We start from the raw sequence: 18,606 nt of genomic DNA on the forward strand, positions 1-18,606 counted from the left end.
GTGCTTTATTTTAAGAATTTGACACAATGTTCTGGTAAAAAGTGACCTCTTGGGCAGATTCCTTTATGTGTTTTGAGGAAAGGATGGATTTTAGGGGTCATTGACAATCTAAATGAGTTGTTCAGATGATCACTGTTGTGTCGTGTTGCCAGGTCATCGCCTGTGAACAGCAGTACGACTACTCCTACGACGCCCGCTGTGATGTGTGGTCGCTCGGCATCACGGCCATCGAGCTGGCAGACGGAGATCCCCCACTGGCTGAGATGCATCCAGTTAAAGCCCTCTTCAAGATCCCGCGGTGAGTCCACTAGAGGGCGCTCCTACCACACTGCTGGAGGCTGCCCACACAAGGACGCTCAAATACAGCTCTCCATTATGTCAGGAGGACAATGGCAAACTGAATGTGACAGCAGAGGTGATGAAAAAAAAAATAACAGTGGCTGTCTTGACAATTGAAATTTGGGAAATGAAGAGCTACACTGGATATTTTTTGGTTTGATCCTTGTTTCTTGTTGCCATTGCATTTTCATGTTTGCTATCTGAAAGGCAGCATCTGCTGAATAATCAGTGTTTAAAATCACCATCATCAAAAATGTAGCAGTGTTTGGCCTTAAAATTAATGCAGTGATTCAATCTGTAAAAATATTCACTGCTGGAGACGGTGTGTGTCTGATGATCATTTGAGAGCTTAGTGGCTACACGCGGTTGACCTTTTGTTATCAGCACAATCGCGCAATTATCTCTCAGTTAGGTAGAGATATGCCCTTCTGATTGCAATTTGCATTGGTGATTAGCTCCATTCACATTGAGATGAGGCTGTCACCTCCTCCCCGTCACAATGTTATCTCCTCCCTGCCAAGCCAGAGGAGGAACACGGATGGCTTGCGTGGCAGGAATTATGGAGCTAACGCAGCATTTTCATCAGCACCAAATTCAACCAGAATTGAAAATAATTACAAGAGCAGCGACGGCTCGGTGAAGTGAATGCAGCTAATTCAGAATTAGGTTTTTTCTCAGATGTGCACCTCATAAAACACGTCATCTTTTTGGTGGAGTAGCTCAGGGGTTGTATGTTAGGGAAAATTTTAAAAGAGCAACCTGGAATTGGATGAGTAGTTCCTGTCAAGTAGCGAGCATGTTTCCTTATCAAACAGCAGCCATAATCAGAGGGGGCATATGCATTTCTCATGTCTATGTCCAATCCTATTTCATTACCGCAGATCTCTAAGAGTCTTTGACTTTGGGGATAACTAGGATGTTGATAGAATTGGACATATATTTTTAACTGACACTCCTCTGTCTCTTTTCCCAATCAAAATAGATATTTTGCCCTTTTGGTATGAATCAGGGCTTTAAAGGCTCAGCGGTTGTGATATAAATCACAGCAGATGTGTTGAGCCATGAAATGATTCTGTTAACATGTCATTTATCTCAAATATATTTTCCCATCACTGCAGACAAAATGACGAGGAAAACGTGGGGTAAATTATGACTCCCGTATGAATTACTTTTTAAATAGGGAAATGTGTTTCACCTTTGGGCTTTTAGTGGCGGCGAGAGTGATTCATGATGAAATCAGAGAGATTCATCTGCACAGGTTTTGATCATTGCGAAGTTCTCGTTTTTTTCCCCCCGCTTCCTAATACCTTACAAAACCATTACCACAGGAGCCCCTTTTCTGAAGTATTGTCCTTGGGTAGTACATGTTTTATGAAACCATACAAGCACTAAAACATGCAATAAGCATTTTCATCATTCTGGTATTTTACAGTTGCACACAGTAATGTGTTTTCAGGCTCTGAAGGGTTCACTGTCATGTAGTTAATCTTGTTTGTATCATTCATCCTCTCTCAAACACATCTGGATAGTAAACATATACAAGACAAATTCACCCCACTTGTGATTCATGTTATACATTTTCTTATATGTTCAAGCAGCGTGTGGTCAGCCCTCTGTCATGGCACTATTTGACCTTTTTATGATGCTGTTCTTCTTCTTTCCTTTCGTTCTGTTCCTGCAAACCTCTGTAAGGTTTCACTGGACAGTCGCTCCCAAGCTAAAGATTTAATGGCTCCGGCTGAGGACCAGATAAACACATGGTGCTATCCCCACATTGACTGCAGGGGCTAGCAGCCATTATGTCACACTGTTGGTTGTGCTAAGGGAAATCTGCACAGGTGGAAATGCCTCTCGTTCCGGCAGGCTATAAACGATAAGCAGAGCTGTGATATCTGTCAGAGGGGACGCTGATGAGCTCCATGAATTAGGGTCACCTTGGTGCATGGTCTGTTTGTGCTTCAGAAATATCTAATACTTGATGAGCTGTGACATACTGCTGATGCTTAAACCCCAGGTCTATGATTCTGCTATTTTTTGGAATTCTAAGCTGAATCCAAGGATTTTGCGAATTTGCTTTTTGTTAGAAGTTAAAGTAATTCAGTGTGTTGCACTGCGTATGACAGATAGGTGATGTCCATGGTGACCATAAATGAAGGTAACGGAGCATGTCAGAGGGTAAAGTTGTAAAATCATCAACTGCAAAATTAATTATAGATACTCAAGATGAAGATGGTCTGTGATATTTAATATGCGGGAAGGTTAATTGCTTGTACCAGTGCCCTCTGTGCTGTTGAGGGCAAGAGTGTCCATGTAAAGTCACACCAAAGTGTGTGTAAGATGTTGTTGTAAAGGTTAGAGGCGATTGGCAAAGACGTCCAAGGTTGTGTTTATTCGTCTAGATCCCCGTCGATGTTAGCCACATATTTAACAGTACGTGTATCTGTCCGAGCAGAGGCCAGAACGAACGAGATAAAAGACAGAAGTAAATGATGGCTTGTCAGAGGCAAAACAGAGGGCTAATCAAATCATGAGGCTCAGGGAGAGAAATCCAGACCAGTGTGCTGGTAAGAGACAGCTCTTCATGGACAAAGCCTGAGTTAAAATTTGTGGAGCAGAACAGCCAAGGGTGAACGATATGATATGACTTTCTGGTGTTCCTGACACAGAATCTTTCTAAGAAGTAAAAAAAAATCTAATTCAGAGTGAGCTAACGTCATTAAATCCATTAATTACTAAACTATGTCGATATATGATATTGCAGATTTATTGTCTTTGCATTGGCTTGACATGTATAGTTACATCCTCTCCTAGCAAAAACTGTTCAAAACTATTTTATTTTATTTTCATCAACAAAAGCCATGCTAGCAGCCCTGAGGCTAACGTAAATATGTCAGCATGCTAACCTGCCTACAATGACAATGCTAACATGCTGATGTTTAGCTGGCATCATTTTTACCAAAGTAACCAAAGTATTGAACAAATTAGATTTTTTTTTTATTTTTTTTTTAAGATTTTGTTTTGGGCATTTTTAAGCCTTTATTTGATAGGACAGACAAGCGTGAAAGGGGGAGGGAGAGAGAGAGAGAGAGAGAGAGAGAGAGAGAGAGAGAGAGAGGGAGCGACATGCAGCAAAGGGCCACAGGCTGGAGTCGAACCCGGGCCGCTGTGGCAACAGCCTTGTACATGGGGCGCCTGCTCTACCACTAAGCCACCGACGCCCCACAAATTAGATTTTTTGATGATGGTACTAAATGAAAAGTTAAAAAGTGCCCAAAATTATACCAGTTCATGATCTGTACTGAATTTCATGACAATCCAGTCAATACCTTTTAAATCATTTCACTCAAGACGACAATTGTCAACAGGGGATAGTCCGGGGATCATAAAAATCAATAGGATTCATCTACTGGGGACAATAAATGTCTACAACCATTTCTTGGCAATCTGTCCAATATTTTTTAAAATATTTTGCTGTGGACTGATCAGATCTAGAGCGATGATGCTAACATGGCTAATAATTGAGGATTAGTGTGCATTTGCCTCACATGTATTTGTGGATCCTTTAGAAGTCCTTTATTCATCAACATCTGGATGATACAATGGCGTCCCCTGGGATTTTTTCAAAGGGATGGCCAGATGGGGCCACTGAAAATCTTGAGGTGGCACACCAAAACGAGGAGCCGCAACAGAATTTCAGAAATGCTATTATGCTGTTGCAGTATATAGGCTAGTTAAAAACTATTTCAATATAAAAGTTAAGGGCTGCCACACAGACTCCTCCAATTAGTTTCAATTAAATAAACGGAGTGGGGCCAGCGATTGTATCAGAGTGGCTAGGGCCCCCCTGGCTACCTCTTGGCAGTGCCACTGGATGATTCTAATCAATAACTTGTCAGCATTTCAGTCTGTTACACAAGAATGTCAGAAATAATGCTGATGTGGAAACTGTGTGAAGTCTGTCAGTGTTTCTCAGCACATTTTATTGTGAAAACCTGTCATCTTTTTGCAAAGATTGGCATGATTTTCATTTTCTTCATTTCAATTTTATGTATGAAATGTCTGAAGTAATCATACACCTTAAAGGAATACTTCACCCACACTGATTATCTGTATATCAGTTACTCACCCTGTGTTCGTTGAAGTTGTGTGGGCAAGTGCATGCATTTGAACTCTGCTTTTGCATTAAGTTTTTGCAAAATGCATATGTTTGGAAAGCACTGAGCATGTGACTGGATAAATGAGGCTTGGGTAATACATTGTAGGAGTTGTGTTAGGCCGTTGTTTAATGTGGACCCCATTTACTTCAGTTCATCAAGAATTTTCTTCGTTTTTGGATTCTTTGTTCACTATGGAGGCATGCATGAAAAACAGACTTTTCTTCATGAATTCAGCGTAACACAAGGTGAATAATTGATACACAAATGATCACTTTGTGGGTGCAGTGTCCCTTTAATGTCACAGATATCGCCTTATCAGAATCTGGTGCAGTCTTGACCTCTGACAAGAGATTATTGGCTGGTTGGATGATTTTCCAATCGTGAGTAAAAGCTTCAACATCTCCGTCTGTGATGATGTTATTTTACTGCTCTGTGTGGTGTCCAGGATTGCAGCATTTGCCGATGTGGCCGCCAAAGACATGATAAATGTAGCCGTAGTTCTACGTGTTCATGCATGTATGCGCAAAGAAGTGCCAGTGCGCTGTCTGCAGTGATGGATGAGCTGAAATTTTAAGCGGGTGGTCCATTTGCTGAATAAGTCTTTACTCTAGACCCTTGTAGTCATTCTCTTTTAAGCCTGTGTAGAGGCCACTGTGTTTCTGCTTTAAGGCACTAATTCTCTCTGTTTGCTGAAAAACAGGCCCACAACCAAGGGAATACATGAATACATGAATCCAAATGTCATCAGTAAAACTTCCCAACTGCACCAACAAGGTTATATAAGGTAATTTATATGTGCCTGGTGTAGTGGACTTGAACTGTGGAGATCTGGCAAAGAAGCAGATTTTTATATCTCAATGATGGTAATTATAATGATTCAAAACCTTTACAGGGCAAAGTGTCACACTAAGGGATTTCTTGAATGAAAAATAACAATGTTTTACTACATATGGGAAATGGTGGATTTATAAATTCTGTATGAAGTATTCAAATATTGCATTGGCCTGATTTTTGTCTCCCTTCGTGGCTTAGTTACAGCCGTCAAGTGCTGTTGACACCTCTGTGATTTTGCCTCAATCCACTTTGAGGAACGTCTGACAGTACACGCTCTGCCTGGACCTAGATTTGAATAAGCCACTTGTGTTTACAATATGAGCCAGCACTCTTACAAATACTGAAAGAAAAAACTGCCTGAATTTGCTAAGCACAATGAGAGCACTTGACAGTGTTATCAGCAGTGTGCTGCTATATTGACTTTCTAATGTATAAGCAGTATGGTACAACATCAAGGCGAGAACGTGTCTTCAGGCTCATATTAGAGGTTGCATTGAAGCAGTCAGTTACTGGCTTTGATCTGCACTTTGGAAAGGATTGCCTGTCTGAATCCTTATCAAAGACTCGACTAACTTAGTGCTGTGGAAAATGACAGATTTTGTACCCCAACATCCTCTCCTTCCTTCCAAAAAAAAGAGAAAAAAAGATGTTAAGTATGTTGTCGTTTAATGTGTAGTTGCATCTATCTCTGGTTTGTTTACGATAAACAAAATGAACCAAATTCAAGTGTTTTTCATTTTACGCTTGAGATTTCATATTTACCTGTCTGTCAGCTTTGTGAAACAACACGTGCAAACTAATTAATACGGTTAATAAATGTCTCGAGCAGGTCTGTCACTGTTTGCCTGACAGTGACAAAAGGCTCAGCCTCCAGCTGTCAGACTCGTAGCTCGCTGTGAAGATGACTGTACTCAGGCCCGTCCAGCCTTGGCTCCTCATACAGACCTGCCTCCTGTCATCATGCGCACTTGAAAAGTGTTAGCCTCATTATAGATGGCCTCCGTAAATGCTGCTGACAGAGGTATAACTAGCTCCCATAACTTTAGGCTCCCAATGGCAGATGCTTGCTGCCAGACAGTGGAGGAGCGGTTATCATTTGTCACTTTTTCTGTGGCTGCCACAGACCTGGACCCCAACCAGCTCGTCCTCGGACCAAAAACTCTCACAGGAGTCTGACGGTCACACTCTGCCTGCCAGCAATCATTTGTCAGCTAACTCTGGAGACGGGCTCAAAAAGTCTTTAATTTTCAGCGATGATCATGATGTCTTTTCAGCGCATTTAATGAACTCATTGTTTTTTTTTGTTTGTTTGTTTCCATAATGACTTTTGTATGTGTGATTTTGTTTCAGAAATCCCTCCCCAACATTACGAAATCCAGAGCAGTGGTGCAGAAGTTTTTGCCATTTCATTGGCCAGTAAGTGTTCTCTCACTTCAACCTGTCAACCTTTGTCCTCATTTATTTTCCAAAACTGGTTGTTAAAGCCACAACAACACTCAGTGTTCCAAAAAGAGCCCAACCAATACTGTATGAGATCAGGCAGAGTCTAATATTTCAGAATAACAGTACTTAAATGTATTTATTCATTTATTCATCATTAATACACTTTTTTGTTAAAAGTCCCTCACATTTAGCTAATTAAGACTATGGTTTGGTCAATAAATAATGATATGATATGTATAAGATATGTTTGGTGCAAATGTTGGGGTAGAGTGGGATGGTTTTGGGCTTGGGTAGGGGGAAAGGTCTGCATTTGTATATACAGCACAATGTACAGTAATACCATCTTTCACCATGCTGTGTGTTCATGGGGAACATCTAAGTTAGCTGTTGTGAATGTGCCTGTAAATACAAAATTACAGTGATGGAAATCGCCAAAAATATGTGTCAGGGGTAGGATATTAAAAGTATAATAAACTCCAACTTCAACTGAGCGTCTTTGCAAGTCAGTAAAAAACACAATAGCAGAAAAGAAGACACACAATATTACATATATAAATGCACACACTCACACATAGACTAGTTATAATGTTAATATGAAAACAGGCTTGGGTTAGTAATTTAAAAACACAGAGATCATACAGTGTAACTAACAGGAAAGAAAAGGAAAGTTAACATCAAATGCACATAAAAATGCAGCATGTAAGTCATTTATTGCTGCAATGTGCTGCACTGAAATTCATTTTGGTGTATCCACCTACATTTGAGCATTAATGTACACCATGTCGCTATTAATAACACAAACATGTCAGTATCACCACGGTCAATTATATGCGATATGTGGTAACACAAAATATGTTAAATGACGGTGTGTTTGATATAGTGTTGACCAGGGGTTTAACGATACATTGATCTGGATTGATATATCGATTCCATGATCGATCCAGTATCATCGATGCAAAGTGAAAACCACTACATATTGTCTTCTTTAAGATACGCCTTTATTTTGAAATTCCCAGGGCACATCTTCCTAAACATTCAAACAGTGCTAGCGACCTAGCACCAGGCAGGCAATGGTCGGCAGCCAAGAAGAAGACAACGAGAATATTTACTGATACCGTCTCATATTGATGACAGGCCTCTGAATTGAATCAAATCTAAATCACATTATGGCACACTTAATGACATCGGCAAATATCATAATGTCTAAATAATGGATATAATATCGTATTGTGATGAAACTAGTGACAACCTGGTTCTCCTGACTGGCAATATTATTTTTATTATTTGAGAAGAGTTTCATTCATTAAATCTGATTGCAAGACAGTTAAATGTGTGTGTTGAACACCCGCTGTTACTGCTGTGAACACAACTTAAGATGATAAAAATTCACATTACTTTCTTGGTGCGATGTATCTGACCAGCTCCTCTTAAGCCAATTAAAACTGTATGTGCGGAATGAAATGATAAAACATACATGGAGATTTTTTTTAATCAGAACAGCTGAACATTAGCTTTAGTACATTGTCAGCAGGCGGGAATGTGCATGTTAACATGGAGGGAATTGAAATTGATATTTTATAGCCAGATTCTATCAACCCTCTTGTCTTTCTGTTCATTGACTTTCATTTGTGTAAATCTGCCACAGAGGAACAAACTAATTCACCTGAGTTATCAGTTCTATCTGAGGCCCAGATAACTTATCATTTCCTCCACTGTGCAAAGCTAATAATGTCAGGGGTGGCTTGTAATGGTTGCTCAGAATATACAACCTTAATATCCACGGTGCAGAGGTGTGTGAGTCTGAGCCATAATGAGAAAATAAAATTCAATTTGTGTGGAGAATTATTTGTGTGGGTGGACATGGTTTCCAGCTAACATTTATGTTGTGGACTTACACTGAAATGCATTAGCTGAAAAGGAGTAATTGAAAAAACAAACAGACCATCTGCCTTGAAGGTCTGGTGGCTTTTGTGTGTGTGTGTGTGTGTGTGTGTGTGTGTGTGTGTCACTTGAGTTATTGATTGGTCAGGACAGAGTCAAGGCATATTACCCCTTAAAACAGCCAACACACACTGTAATGATATTAGTTTTTGTACTTTTTACAAGTGTAATTGCAATTTTTCATTGGATACTTTTTGGACTGCAGCTCTGTAATCTGTGTTAATGGATTGTGTGATATCATATCAGGAATAATCTCCCTGAACAAAGCCCAGCAGAGTTCAATGTGGGGAGGCTGGACAATGTTATCAAGCTTTGCAGGCTGTTTGTGAAGCCTTTTCAGCCTTGTCACGCCTGTGTGTGTGTGTGTGTGTGTGTGTGTGTGTGTGTGTGTGTGTGCGGGGATGTGGGGATGTTTTCGGGATAATAAATCCATCACCAGTGTCTGCACTTGTGCAGCCAGAGAGCTGACTTCTGTGACAAAGTGGCCCGCCGTTCAGCATCCCGGCAGCACAGCCTTGCTAATAGCAGCAACCTCTGCTTAATGTCCTGACGCTAATGAATTCATGGAATTAACTTTCAGAGCTGAACAAACTGATAAAAGAAACAGAATTCCAGTGTAGATTAGGTAGAAGGAATTAGATTGGTGTTTTTCTCCTATCTCGTCTCTGCCTGCAATTGTTGGTGTTTACACATAGATTCACATTTAAAGTCTTTAGCTGACCAAATGATTTAACTGTACAACTGTGGATTGCTGATGGATGCATCATTGAGTTCAGTCGGGGATTTCAAGCTTTTTAATTTATCAAAACTGTCAGAAATTAAAGCCAGTTTTGTTCCCCTGGGTGTCTGGAGCCAAACAGCCAATATTTTGCAACCATTTGAATCAGCAGTTAACTGATGCTGAATTGTAGCCACGGGCCAGTCTCACAAAATGACTTCACCTATTGGCAAACACTGCACATTGCAGATAGGACTCATTGCTGTGCCATAGCGGGGCTTGTTTGGACTCGGGGGCCATGGTGATAGTGACCATGTGGTGCTCAGACGGACAACGACAGATTAGTGACCCCAGAGTTAAAAACACACAGAGCTCCCTGCTGGGTGCGAACGTCTGTCAGAGCTGGTCCAGACGAAAACAGATTTCTACAATGTTCAGGTGATCACACAGTTCCTCCTCAGCTGCTTAATTCTCTCTGATTTTGAAGTGGAAAGAGGATAGATAATATTAGAGCCTTTATGTGTCTGACAGTGCTCAGAGCTTCTTATGTTTTTGTGATTTATAAGGTGTCTGATAAAGGATTTTGAAGCACGTCCATCCGTGACCCACCTCCTGGAGCATCCCTTCATCAAGCAGGCCCACGGCAAAGATGTGGCACTCCGACATCAGTTAGCCGCTCTCATCCTGGAGCAGCAAGAACTGGGCTGCAAAACCAAAACCAAGTAAGTCCCTTTGATTTGACATTATAAAACTGCACAAGAAATAATACACTACAATGGCAAAGCTGGTTCTTCATATCGTGCTGTCTGTTGCAGCAGATGGGCACTAACTGAGTGGTAGTGATACTCTTTCTGTCCAGTAGGGGGCAGGGTCTCATCTTCTTACACTCAGCAATGATGATGAGCCCCAGTAATGGACATTACAGTATGTGATTAAAGAGAAGTTAGGGGAGTGTGACTAATTCAGAGGGAGTGATTGTCCTGACTAACCTGAGATTAATAAATGCCATTTAGGCCAGTGGATGTAGCAACCATCTGATGGGGAGTCTTTAGTACAAAGCACTTCCCCACCCGTGTGATTAAACCAATGATGGAGTAAATACTCTGTTCAAGATTGATTTACTTTGTGAAATAAGTGACATTTCAATTGTGCTGCCTTCCTTTTGCTCAATTTTGAATGGTATAATTCTGGTTATTTTCTTTACAGATTATACTTGCAGCTACTGTACATGTTCCTTGATAAATAAATATATTCAAGACAGAGAGAGGGATTTGATGAGCTTTTATCCTAAAATGTGTGATGATGAATAGTTCACCCAGACACTCTCATGGCAGCGAATGACAGAGCAGAGAGTCCCCCGTTATTTACTGGAGAAATACTGACTTTGGCAATGCTTAATCTTCATTATAAAGGAGTTCGCTGAACCTGCCCTTGACTGAGAGTCTTGATGTTGTGCCAGCTCTGTTTACTCCCGAGAGTGTGCAGAGTCGGTGCCTGAGCCTGATCCTGAATTCCTGTCCACAGTGAAAGTGGATAATGGGATTAGGAGCTTGTAGGGCGAGAACTGGGCTCGCCTGGTTTAGTCTCTCATGCCACAGATCAGCACACAATGACTCCAGATAAGAATAAAGACATAGAGAACTTAAAAGTAGCTGCCGTAGGTGGAATCGTGTGATTCACTTCAAAGCAGGAGAGAGGTAGAGGCTAGAGGTCTCAAGTCCTTCACCAAAGGGACATGATGACGAGTATTCACTTTAGGGGGACCACATATCGAGCTTTTGACTTTATTGCTGCAGTGTTGAATTTACACTATATTCAGAATAGAAAATGAATACAGAGCAGAGGAGGAAACAATTCCTAACCTGCAGCTTGAATATTGTTATTCATGCTATGATTGATTATTTATTATAATAGAATATAGATACATCCTGTAAATTAGATTTCTTGTTGTTTTTGCTGTTTGGAGGTTCGAGAAGTTTGGGTGCTTTTCAAAAGCTTCAATGTAAAAGACAAGGTTTTGTCTGAATTGTCAACAAATGTCATGATTAAAGAAAACAAAAACAGTTTGCCAAGTCTGTCTTTCACTACTTTCGGACTTCCCGACTCTGTGACATTCATCCTCAAGCACTGTCATACCTACCAAAGACATAAATCCTAACAAACAAATATGTAGCTTAATTTTTTAAAGCAACTAAACAGGTGGGCACTGTCATTTTTAGCTAACGTTATTCAAAAAGGAGAAGAGCTGCAACATTTATTGAATAGTTGTCAACTATTAAATTAATCACCAACTAATTTGATGATCAATTAATAAGTTTAAAATATTTTCTTTGCTCCTTTATGACAGTAAACTCAATACTTTTGGGTTGTAGCCAAAACAAGACATTTGAGGACGTCATTGTGAGCTTTGGGAAACACTGATCAATATTTTTCCTCAACTGTCTGATATTTTATAGACAAAACAACTAATCGATTAATCACAGAAATGATCTACAGATTTATCGACAATGAAAATGATAATTATATTCAGCTCTATAAAGCAGTAAACAGTGCATTTGTTTCAGCAGAGGACTGATACACAGCTGGTGCTCAGGAACTTGTTGTACCCACTCTACTTAAGTTAGCTTAGATCATAAGTGGAGGTTTAGACATCACCAAATTTAACTTAACTTGGTCACTGAAAAATATAGTGAGTGTACTTCATATTGCATTTTTTCCATGCATTTTATAAGGTAGTTAATGTGCATTTCATATTGTATTCTGTACCATTCAGTGTGTACTTTCTGTTTTCATTATGTAAGGCACCTGCACTGGTAACCTGGTAACTTTACTCGGTGGCTACTGTAATTTTTATGTAGTATTTTGTATTGTGCAGTATGTACATACTGCTTCTATTATGTTAGGCATATGGATTTACTGTAGTCTGCATTGCACCTTGAATTTTATTCTTATTTATTATGTCTACTTGTTGTGTGTAGGACTACAGATGGAAATTAGCATTTCGCTAAATCTGGTTCAGTCATTTTTTCATTTCTATAAATGATTAATGTCATAAATTGAATTAACTTAACTAAACTAAACTAAACTAAAAGAGGCTACACAAAATAAACTGGTTGTTAGGAGAAATTAGAGATTAGTTGTCAATAAATATTCAAACCTAATGCTAAGTGTAACTGTTGCATATCATGTAGCTGAGCTAACATTAACCGTCAAAACTACCGTTAGCTTGCTATGTAAAATGGATAATAGGAAATATAGTCAACATATCTGGCCCAACACTTGCAAAATGCTGTTTAATAAATACATAAAACTGAAACAATACAATATAACTCAAACTAAAATATGTTACGCTATATAAGTTAACGTTAGTTTGAATGACTAAGCGCTTTGGTTACGTTAGCATGATTTACTGTTTCCCACTCATTCTACACCGACTAAATACGAGTTAACCAGAAACATAATTCTGCATTTATACATGTTTGAACAAAATAATATCACACACACATTTATAAAGGATTCAGTGAACTTCATTATATGACAAGAAATATCTTCTTAAACTTTTATTTTTGGCAGTGGTGCTTCAGTTTGTGACTTCCTGTTTAGATAAGCTAACTGACAAATGTTTTCTAGCATCAAATGCGCACATCATTTAAGTCTAAATCATTTGAAACTAGCTAATAGTTATAATGTAGGAAGGACTTTAACCGCAAATGTAGCGTTTGATTTACAAACAGCTGGTGCAACCCAGTCCTGGTGGGTAACGTTATTGACCATAGGTATTGACAGCAGCAGGACGACATATGTGGGACTGACGTGTAATAAACCACAGTGCCCATGTTCATTGTAATGATACTGAGTGCAACTGTGTGACTCACTGGTGTTTTTTTTTTTGACAATAATAAGGTTTTTTAACAGAGGAATACATCACACTTTAGCTACTCAGCCACTGTTGGTTTTCATGGGATTTGATGACAAATATAGAATATCACCAGCCTTAAGTTACCATTTAAATGTCATAGAAATGTCTCAGTCCACTGCACATCGGAGTCTACTGTGCATTTGCACACATAAAGCAGTCGGCACTCACAGACGCAGCTCTCTTTAGCTCTCTTTAGCTCTCTTTCACACACTCTCTGGTGTCCCCCGAGGTTTTCCACAGTCCCTCTGAGGCAGCTGGCTGTGCGTTGACCTCTGCCCACTGGGGCTCATTGGAGAGTGATAGGTCAAAACGCAGATGAAGTGCAATCACAGCCTGTGATAATGGGAGATGTGTCCCCTGGGAGAGCTTTAAAGGCTTCACACAAACCTTGGAAGTGCCTGGGTCTCACATCCAGCCAGTCAAACTACTGTTTCTCATTTGGTGGTCACTTTACAGCTTTCTGAGGCATTATCATGTCCTTGGCTTCATACAGGCATGAGCGGATCAATACTCGTAAAACCCTCTTAATAGAGAGCTGTCCCGATGATGATCTGGTAAACCTGGAGTTCTTAGATGAGGTAAGATTTAATATGTTTATCTCATCGTGTATTGATCCCTCCAGAGCGCATTGTTCTTGATAATATGTGTGTTTTTTATCTTATTTCATTCAGGAGACAATAATCAGCCATCTTCAGAAGAGGTATGATGAGCTGCAGGTGTACACTTATGTCGGTGACATCCTCATCGCTCTCAATCCTTTCCAGAATCTCAGTATCTACTCTCCCCAGGTTGGTTATGGACCAGTCACACAAATGTTGTCAGTGGTTTCCCAATCACAGCGAATCAGAGTGGTGATAAATGATTGATCATCAGTCATATCGCTGGTCCCGCCCTGGTGGATATACTGTACTGTATGTGTGGGGCTTGGTTTTTATTTTTATTTTAATATTATTTTTTTAATGAATTATCAATTTAATTCAAAATATTGAAAACAGCATACAAGCTGAAAAACAACAAACATATGGCATAAAATCTGATGTTAAAAATACCATTTTCAAGCATAATCACTATAGTTGACCCCGGGGTCGGCAATCTTTACGATCAGAAAAGCCATTTTTGGCCCCCCCTCAAAAAAAAAAAAAAAACAATCTGTCTGGAGCCTTATAATAAAGGTAACACAGCCTTTTAGGTTAAATGTACCACTTAACATTACTAATAAATGTCAATGAGCATCCATTAATATATAGCACAAGGTGGCTATTCTGCAGTGGGCTGATTTTGATTATTTGGTACTTTAACTTTGCAGCGTTGCTGATGAAAACAAACAAATTTGTCCACACACTATTAAATTCTCTATTTTCCCCTGAGGTGCCAGCCCAGACCTATGACGCACATTTTAGATGTCTAAATGTTAAAACATTTGTTTAAATCAGTGTGTAGGCTACGCATTTTTACAGCTAAAGAGTGTAAGAATCACTTTAAGCACACAACAATAGATGAAAATTAAAATTAAAAAAAATATATATATATATATATATATATATAATGGTTGTTCCTTTCCACATAATTTTCTGTCAAAGCCGCAGGGAGCCACTGGAGAGGGGCTGCCTACCTCTGGTTTAAACATTTATTATTATCAGCCATTCTAGCAGCATGTCTCTAGGGATAGCAAGGTCAATCAGTTGTCTGGTCCACCACTTTTGTCCAGGCTGACATATCTCAACAACTATATGATAGATTATCATGAAAATTTCTGCAGATATTCGTGGTCCCCAGAGAATGAAATCCCCTGGCTTCCTCTCCAGCACCAGGATGGATTGTCTTGACATTTAGTGCAGACATTCATGATACCCTCAAGAACTGTAATAACTGATTATCCCTCATCTAGCGTCATCATCGGGTCACAATTTCAGTTTGTCCAATACTTTGGTTTATGACCAGATACAAGAGGAACTAATGACATTCCCATCAGCCTCAGTTGTACCTTGTTTTTGGTGCTAATATTATACACATTAAACTTGCTAAACATCAGCATGTTAGCATTGTCATTGTGAGCATGCAGCATGCCGACATCAGCATTTAGCCATAAACACAAGTACACGTGTGCCTAAGTACAACCTCACAAAGCTGCTAGCATGGCTGTAGACTCCATGCTCCTTTTTTGAAAGTGTGGAAATGTGCCAGTGTTTCTTGTAAATATTAAAAACAGGTGAAAAAAGTATTTTAAAAAATTATAACAGTGCAACATTCTGGGATCTTTTAATAAATTATTTTTTCTTGTTAAAACCTTTGAAACTGAAAATAATGTGCTTTGTGTCTGTGTGTGCCTTCTCTTAGTTTTCTAAGCTGTACCACGGTGTGAAGCGGGCTGATAACCCTCCACACATCTTTGCTACTGCAGATGCAGCATACAGAGGCATGGTGACGTTCTGCAAAGACCAGGTACCTCACAAAAAAAAAAAACTGGAAATGATGAAAATCCTCAAAGAAAATTATGTTTATCAGTGTTTTAAAATGTTGAAAGGGATGTTGTAGCATATGTGCCCACTTTGGGACAAAAGTATCTGTTAAGTGATGCGGTCTGTCTTAAAGAATTATTTAATTAAAGACTTTTTCCTGGTTAAATAAAGGAGCAATTTAAGTACTTTGTCTTCCTTTTGTTTCAGTGTATTATAATTAGCGGGGAGAGTGGTGCAGGGAAAACAGAGAGTGCTCATTTGATTGTTCAACATCTTACCTTCTTGGGAAAGGTATAGTAGCATTTAAGCCATCCTTTCATTGTTAAATTTATTAATACTGTGCTGCATACTGCAAGAATCTTAAATTCATAGATGATAAGCATATTTTATCAAAGAAATATGTTGTTGCTTTCAGGCAAACAATCGGACGCTGCGTGAGAAGATCTTGCAGGTGAACCCTTTGGTAGAGGCCTTTGGAAACGCCTGCACAGCTATCAATGACAACTCCAGCCGCTTCGGCAAATACCTGGAGATGAAGTTCACACCCACTGGAGCGGTCATCGGGGCCAAGATATCCGAGTACCTGCTGGAGAAGTCGAGGGTCATCAAACAGGCAACGTACGTGCTGCTCAGGCTTGGTCTGACTGGAGTTCCCTTCGTCACACTTCTGACTGCTCTGTTTGTTTCCTTTCAGTGGGGAGAAAAACTTCCACATATTTTATTACATATATGCCGGGCTTTACCACCAAGACAAGCTGAAGACTTACAGGCTACCAGACAGAACACCACCCAGGTTGGCAGCCGTTTGTCTTTGACATGTTCATCTCATGATGTCGGAGCATGAATATTGATAGCCATAATGTGCCTCTGCAGGTATATTGACAGCCAGAACTGCAAAGTGATGCAAGACATTGTCTCCAGCAAACTGTACACGGAGCAGTTTGACGCAATTCAGGAGTGCTTCAGAAATATCGGCTTTACTGAAGAGGTACTTAAGAAGTAATACTCTACCCGCAAAATGACCGATTGTTCAACCCGTACTACGGTGAATTTGTGAAGAAGACTTTGCTTTTCTCACATGCCTCAATGTTGAACAAAGAATCTAAAAACAGCGAACATTCTTCATGAATTCAAGTAAAGGGGGACATGTTTAACAACAAAGCATGCAGCAGTACAAACTCTCACACAACTTGTGCAGTATAATTCAAATCTCAAGGCAAAGAGACATACAGGGCAGACAGTAATGACAATAGCGACAATAACATTAATGTTAGTAATGATATTATAATAATAAGAACAGTAATTGTGGTAGCATATGTAGTAAGTATATATTGATATATGATAGTATATGTATGTGACAATAATGATCATATGTGTGTAATAACAGTAGAAGTATGATTAATGATAACAGCAGCAGTAAGAGGCATCAGGCAGGACCACAGTAGCAGCACAACCACAGCGTACGATCCAGGCACAGCTGCGATATGTATGAGACAGTGGAACACAATGGTTTCAAAGAAGAAGCCAAGTTGGTGACGTGCAGTAAAGCTGAGTTAGTGAGATGCAGTAAAAGGACGTGAATGTTAGCAAATGAAGAAGAACCAACTTTTCAGAAATTAGAGAGAGAGAGAGAGAGAGAGAATGGGATCGGTGTATTATAAGAGGTCCCCTGGCAGACTAAGCCTATGTCAGCCTAACTAGGGGCTGGTCCAAGGCAAGCCTGAGCCAGCCCTAACTATAAGCTTTATTACTAAAATTATACAGTTCAAAACACTTCTGCATAAACAGTCTCAGGCACAGACAAGTGGCGCGCCTGGGCAAGCATGTGCATTTACACTCTGCTCATTGCAACGCATGAGTTCAAACGCAAATGCTTGCCTTATCTTGTATGCAAAAGTGTTTTAAATCATAATGTTTTGGTGAAAATACATGTGTTTGGGAAGCACTGAGCATATGACTGGATAAATGAGACCTGCATTACACTGCAGAGGTTGTGTGAGAGTATGTAAACAGATGTTTGATAGAGTTTGCTGTTGTAAAATGTGGTCCCTCTTTACTTACATTCATCAAGAATGTTCACTGATTTTGGATCCTTTTTATCATACATAATACAGGGTGAGTAATTAATATACAAATGGTCATTTTGTGGGTGAAGTATTCCTTTAAAACTTGATCTAATATAGAGTACTTGACACAAATCAATTAAGTGCTAACATATTTGTATTTTTTCTTTTCTTTTTTCAGGAGGTCAACTCTGTTTACAAAATCCTCTCGGCCATTTTGAACACTGGCAATATTGAATTTGCTTCCATCACATCCCAGCACCAAACTGATAAGAGTGAAGTGCCTAACTCAGAGGCCTTAGAGAACGGTGAGATACGGTACATTAGGCAATCTGTATTATAATGCCAGACGAGAGTATTCTTTTAGCCAAAGAGAACAGGTTTAATGGTCTCCCTGAAGAGGAAATGTGATTTTGGTGAGATTAAAAAAAGGAAGCTTTTGTGTTTTATTTGTCCTTGTGTGATGACTTCAGGACTGCACTCAGAAGAGGAGATCTCAGTTGTGTTTTGAGACGGGAACCATTGTGAGAATTGTGTTGTTATTTTGTGCAATGATTTATGTTTTGTGTAATAGTTTATTTTTCTGTTCCACTATGGCAACAGTATATTGGATATCATAAAAGCTTTTGTGGCCACTTTTATGTGCATTACACAAACTAAACAATAAATCAATCATATTTTGTTACCCAGCAAACAGAGGAAATGTTTCTGTAAGCAGTTGTAGCCATAATAT

The 18,606-nt window shown here is 39.5% G+C and overlaps 1 protein-coding gene across 1 annotated transcript in view; it reads left to right on the forward strand.

The window, feature by feature from the left end:
• myo3b (myosin IIIB) overlaps positions 1 to 18,606 on the forward strand; it is a 72,369-nt gene that overhangs the window by 8,487 nt on the left and 45,276 nt on the right. Inside the window, 11 exon segments of the mRNA XM_033617997.2 lie at positions 153 to 298; positions 6,681 to 6,746; positions 9,999 to 10,154; positions 13,845 to 13,929; positions 14,023 to 14,139; positions 15,689 to 15,793; positions 16,018 to 16,101; positions 16,226 to 16,428; positions 16,505 to 16,603; positions 16,684 to 16,798; positions 18,055 to 18,181. Of these exon segments, the coding sequence (XP_033473888.2) occupies positions 153 to 298; positions 6,681 to 6,746; positions 9,999 to 10,154; positions 13,845 to 13,929; positions 14,023 to 14,139; positions 15,689 to 15,793; positions 16,018 to 16,101; positions 16,226 to 16,428; positions 16,505 to 16,603; positions 16,684 to 16,798; positions 18,055 to 18,181 (1,303 nt within the window).

Source organism: Epinephelus lanceolatus, chromosome 14 (genome assembly GCF_041903045.1).
Source record: "Epinephelus lanceolatus isolate andai-2023 chromosome 14, ASM4190304v1, whole genome shotgun sequence".
NCBI lineage: Eukaryota > Metazoa > Chordata > Actinopteri > Perciformes > Serranidae > Epinephelus > Epinephelus lanceolatus.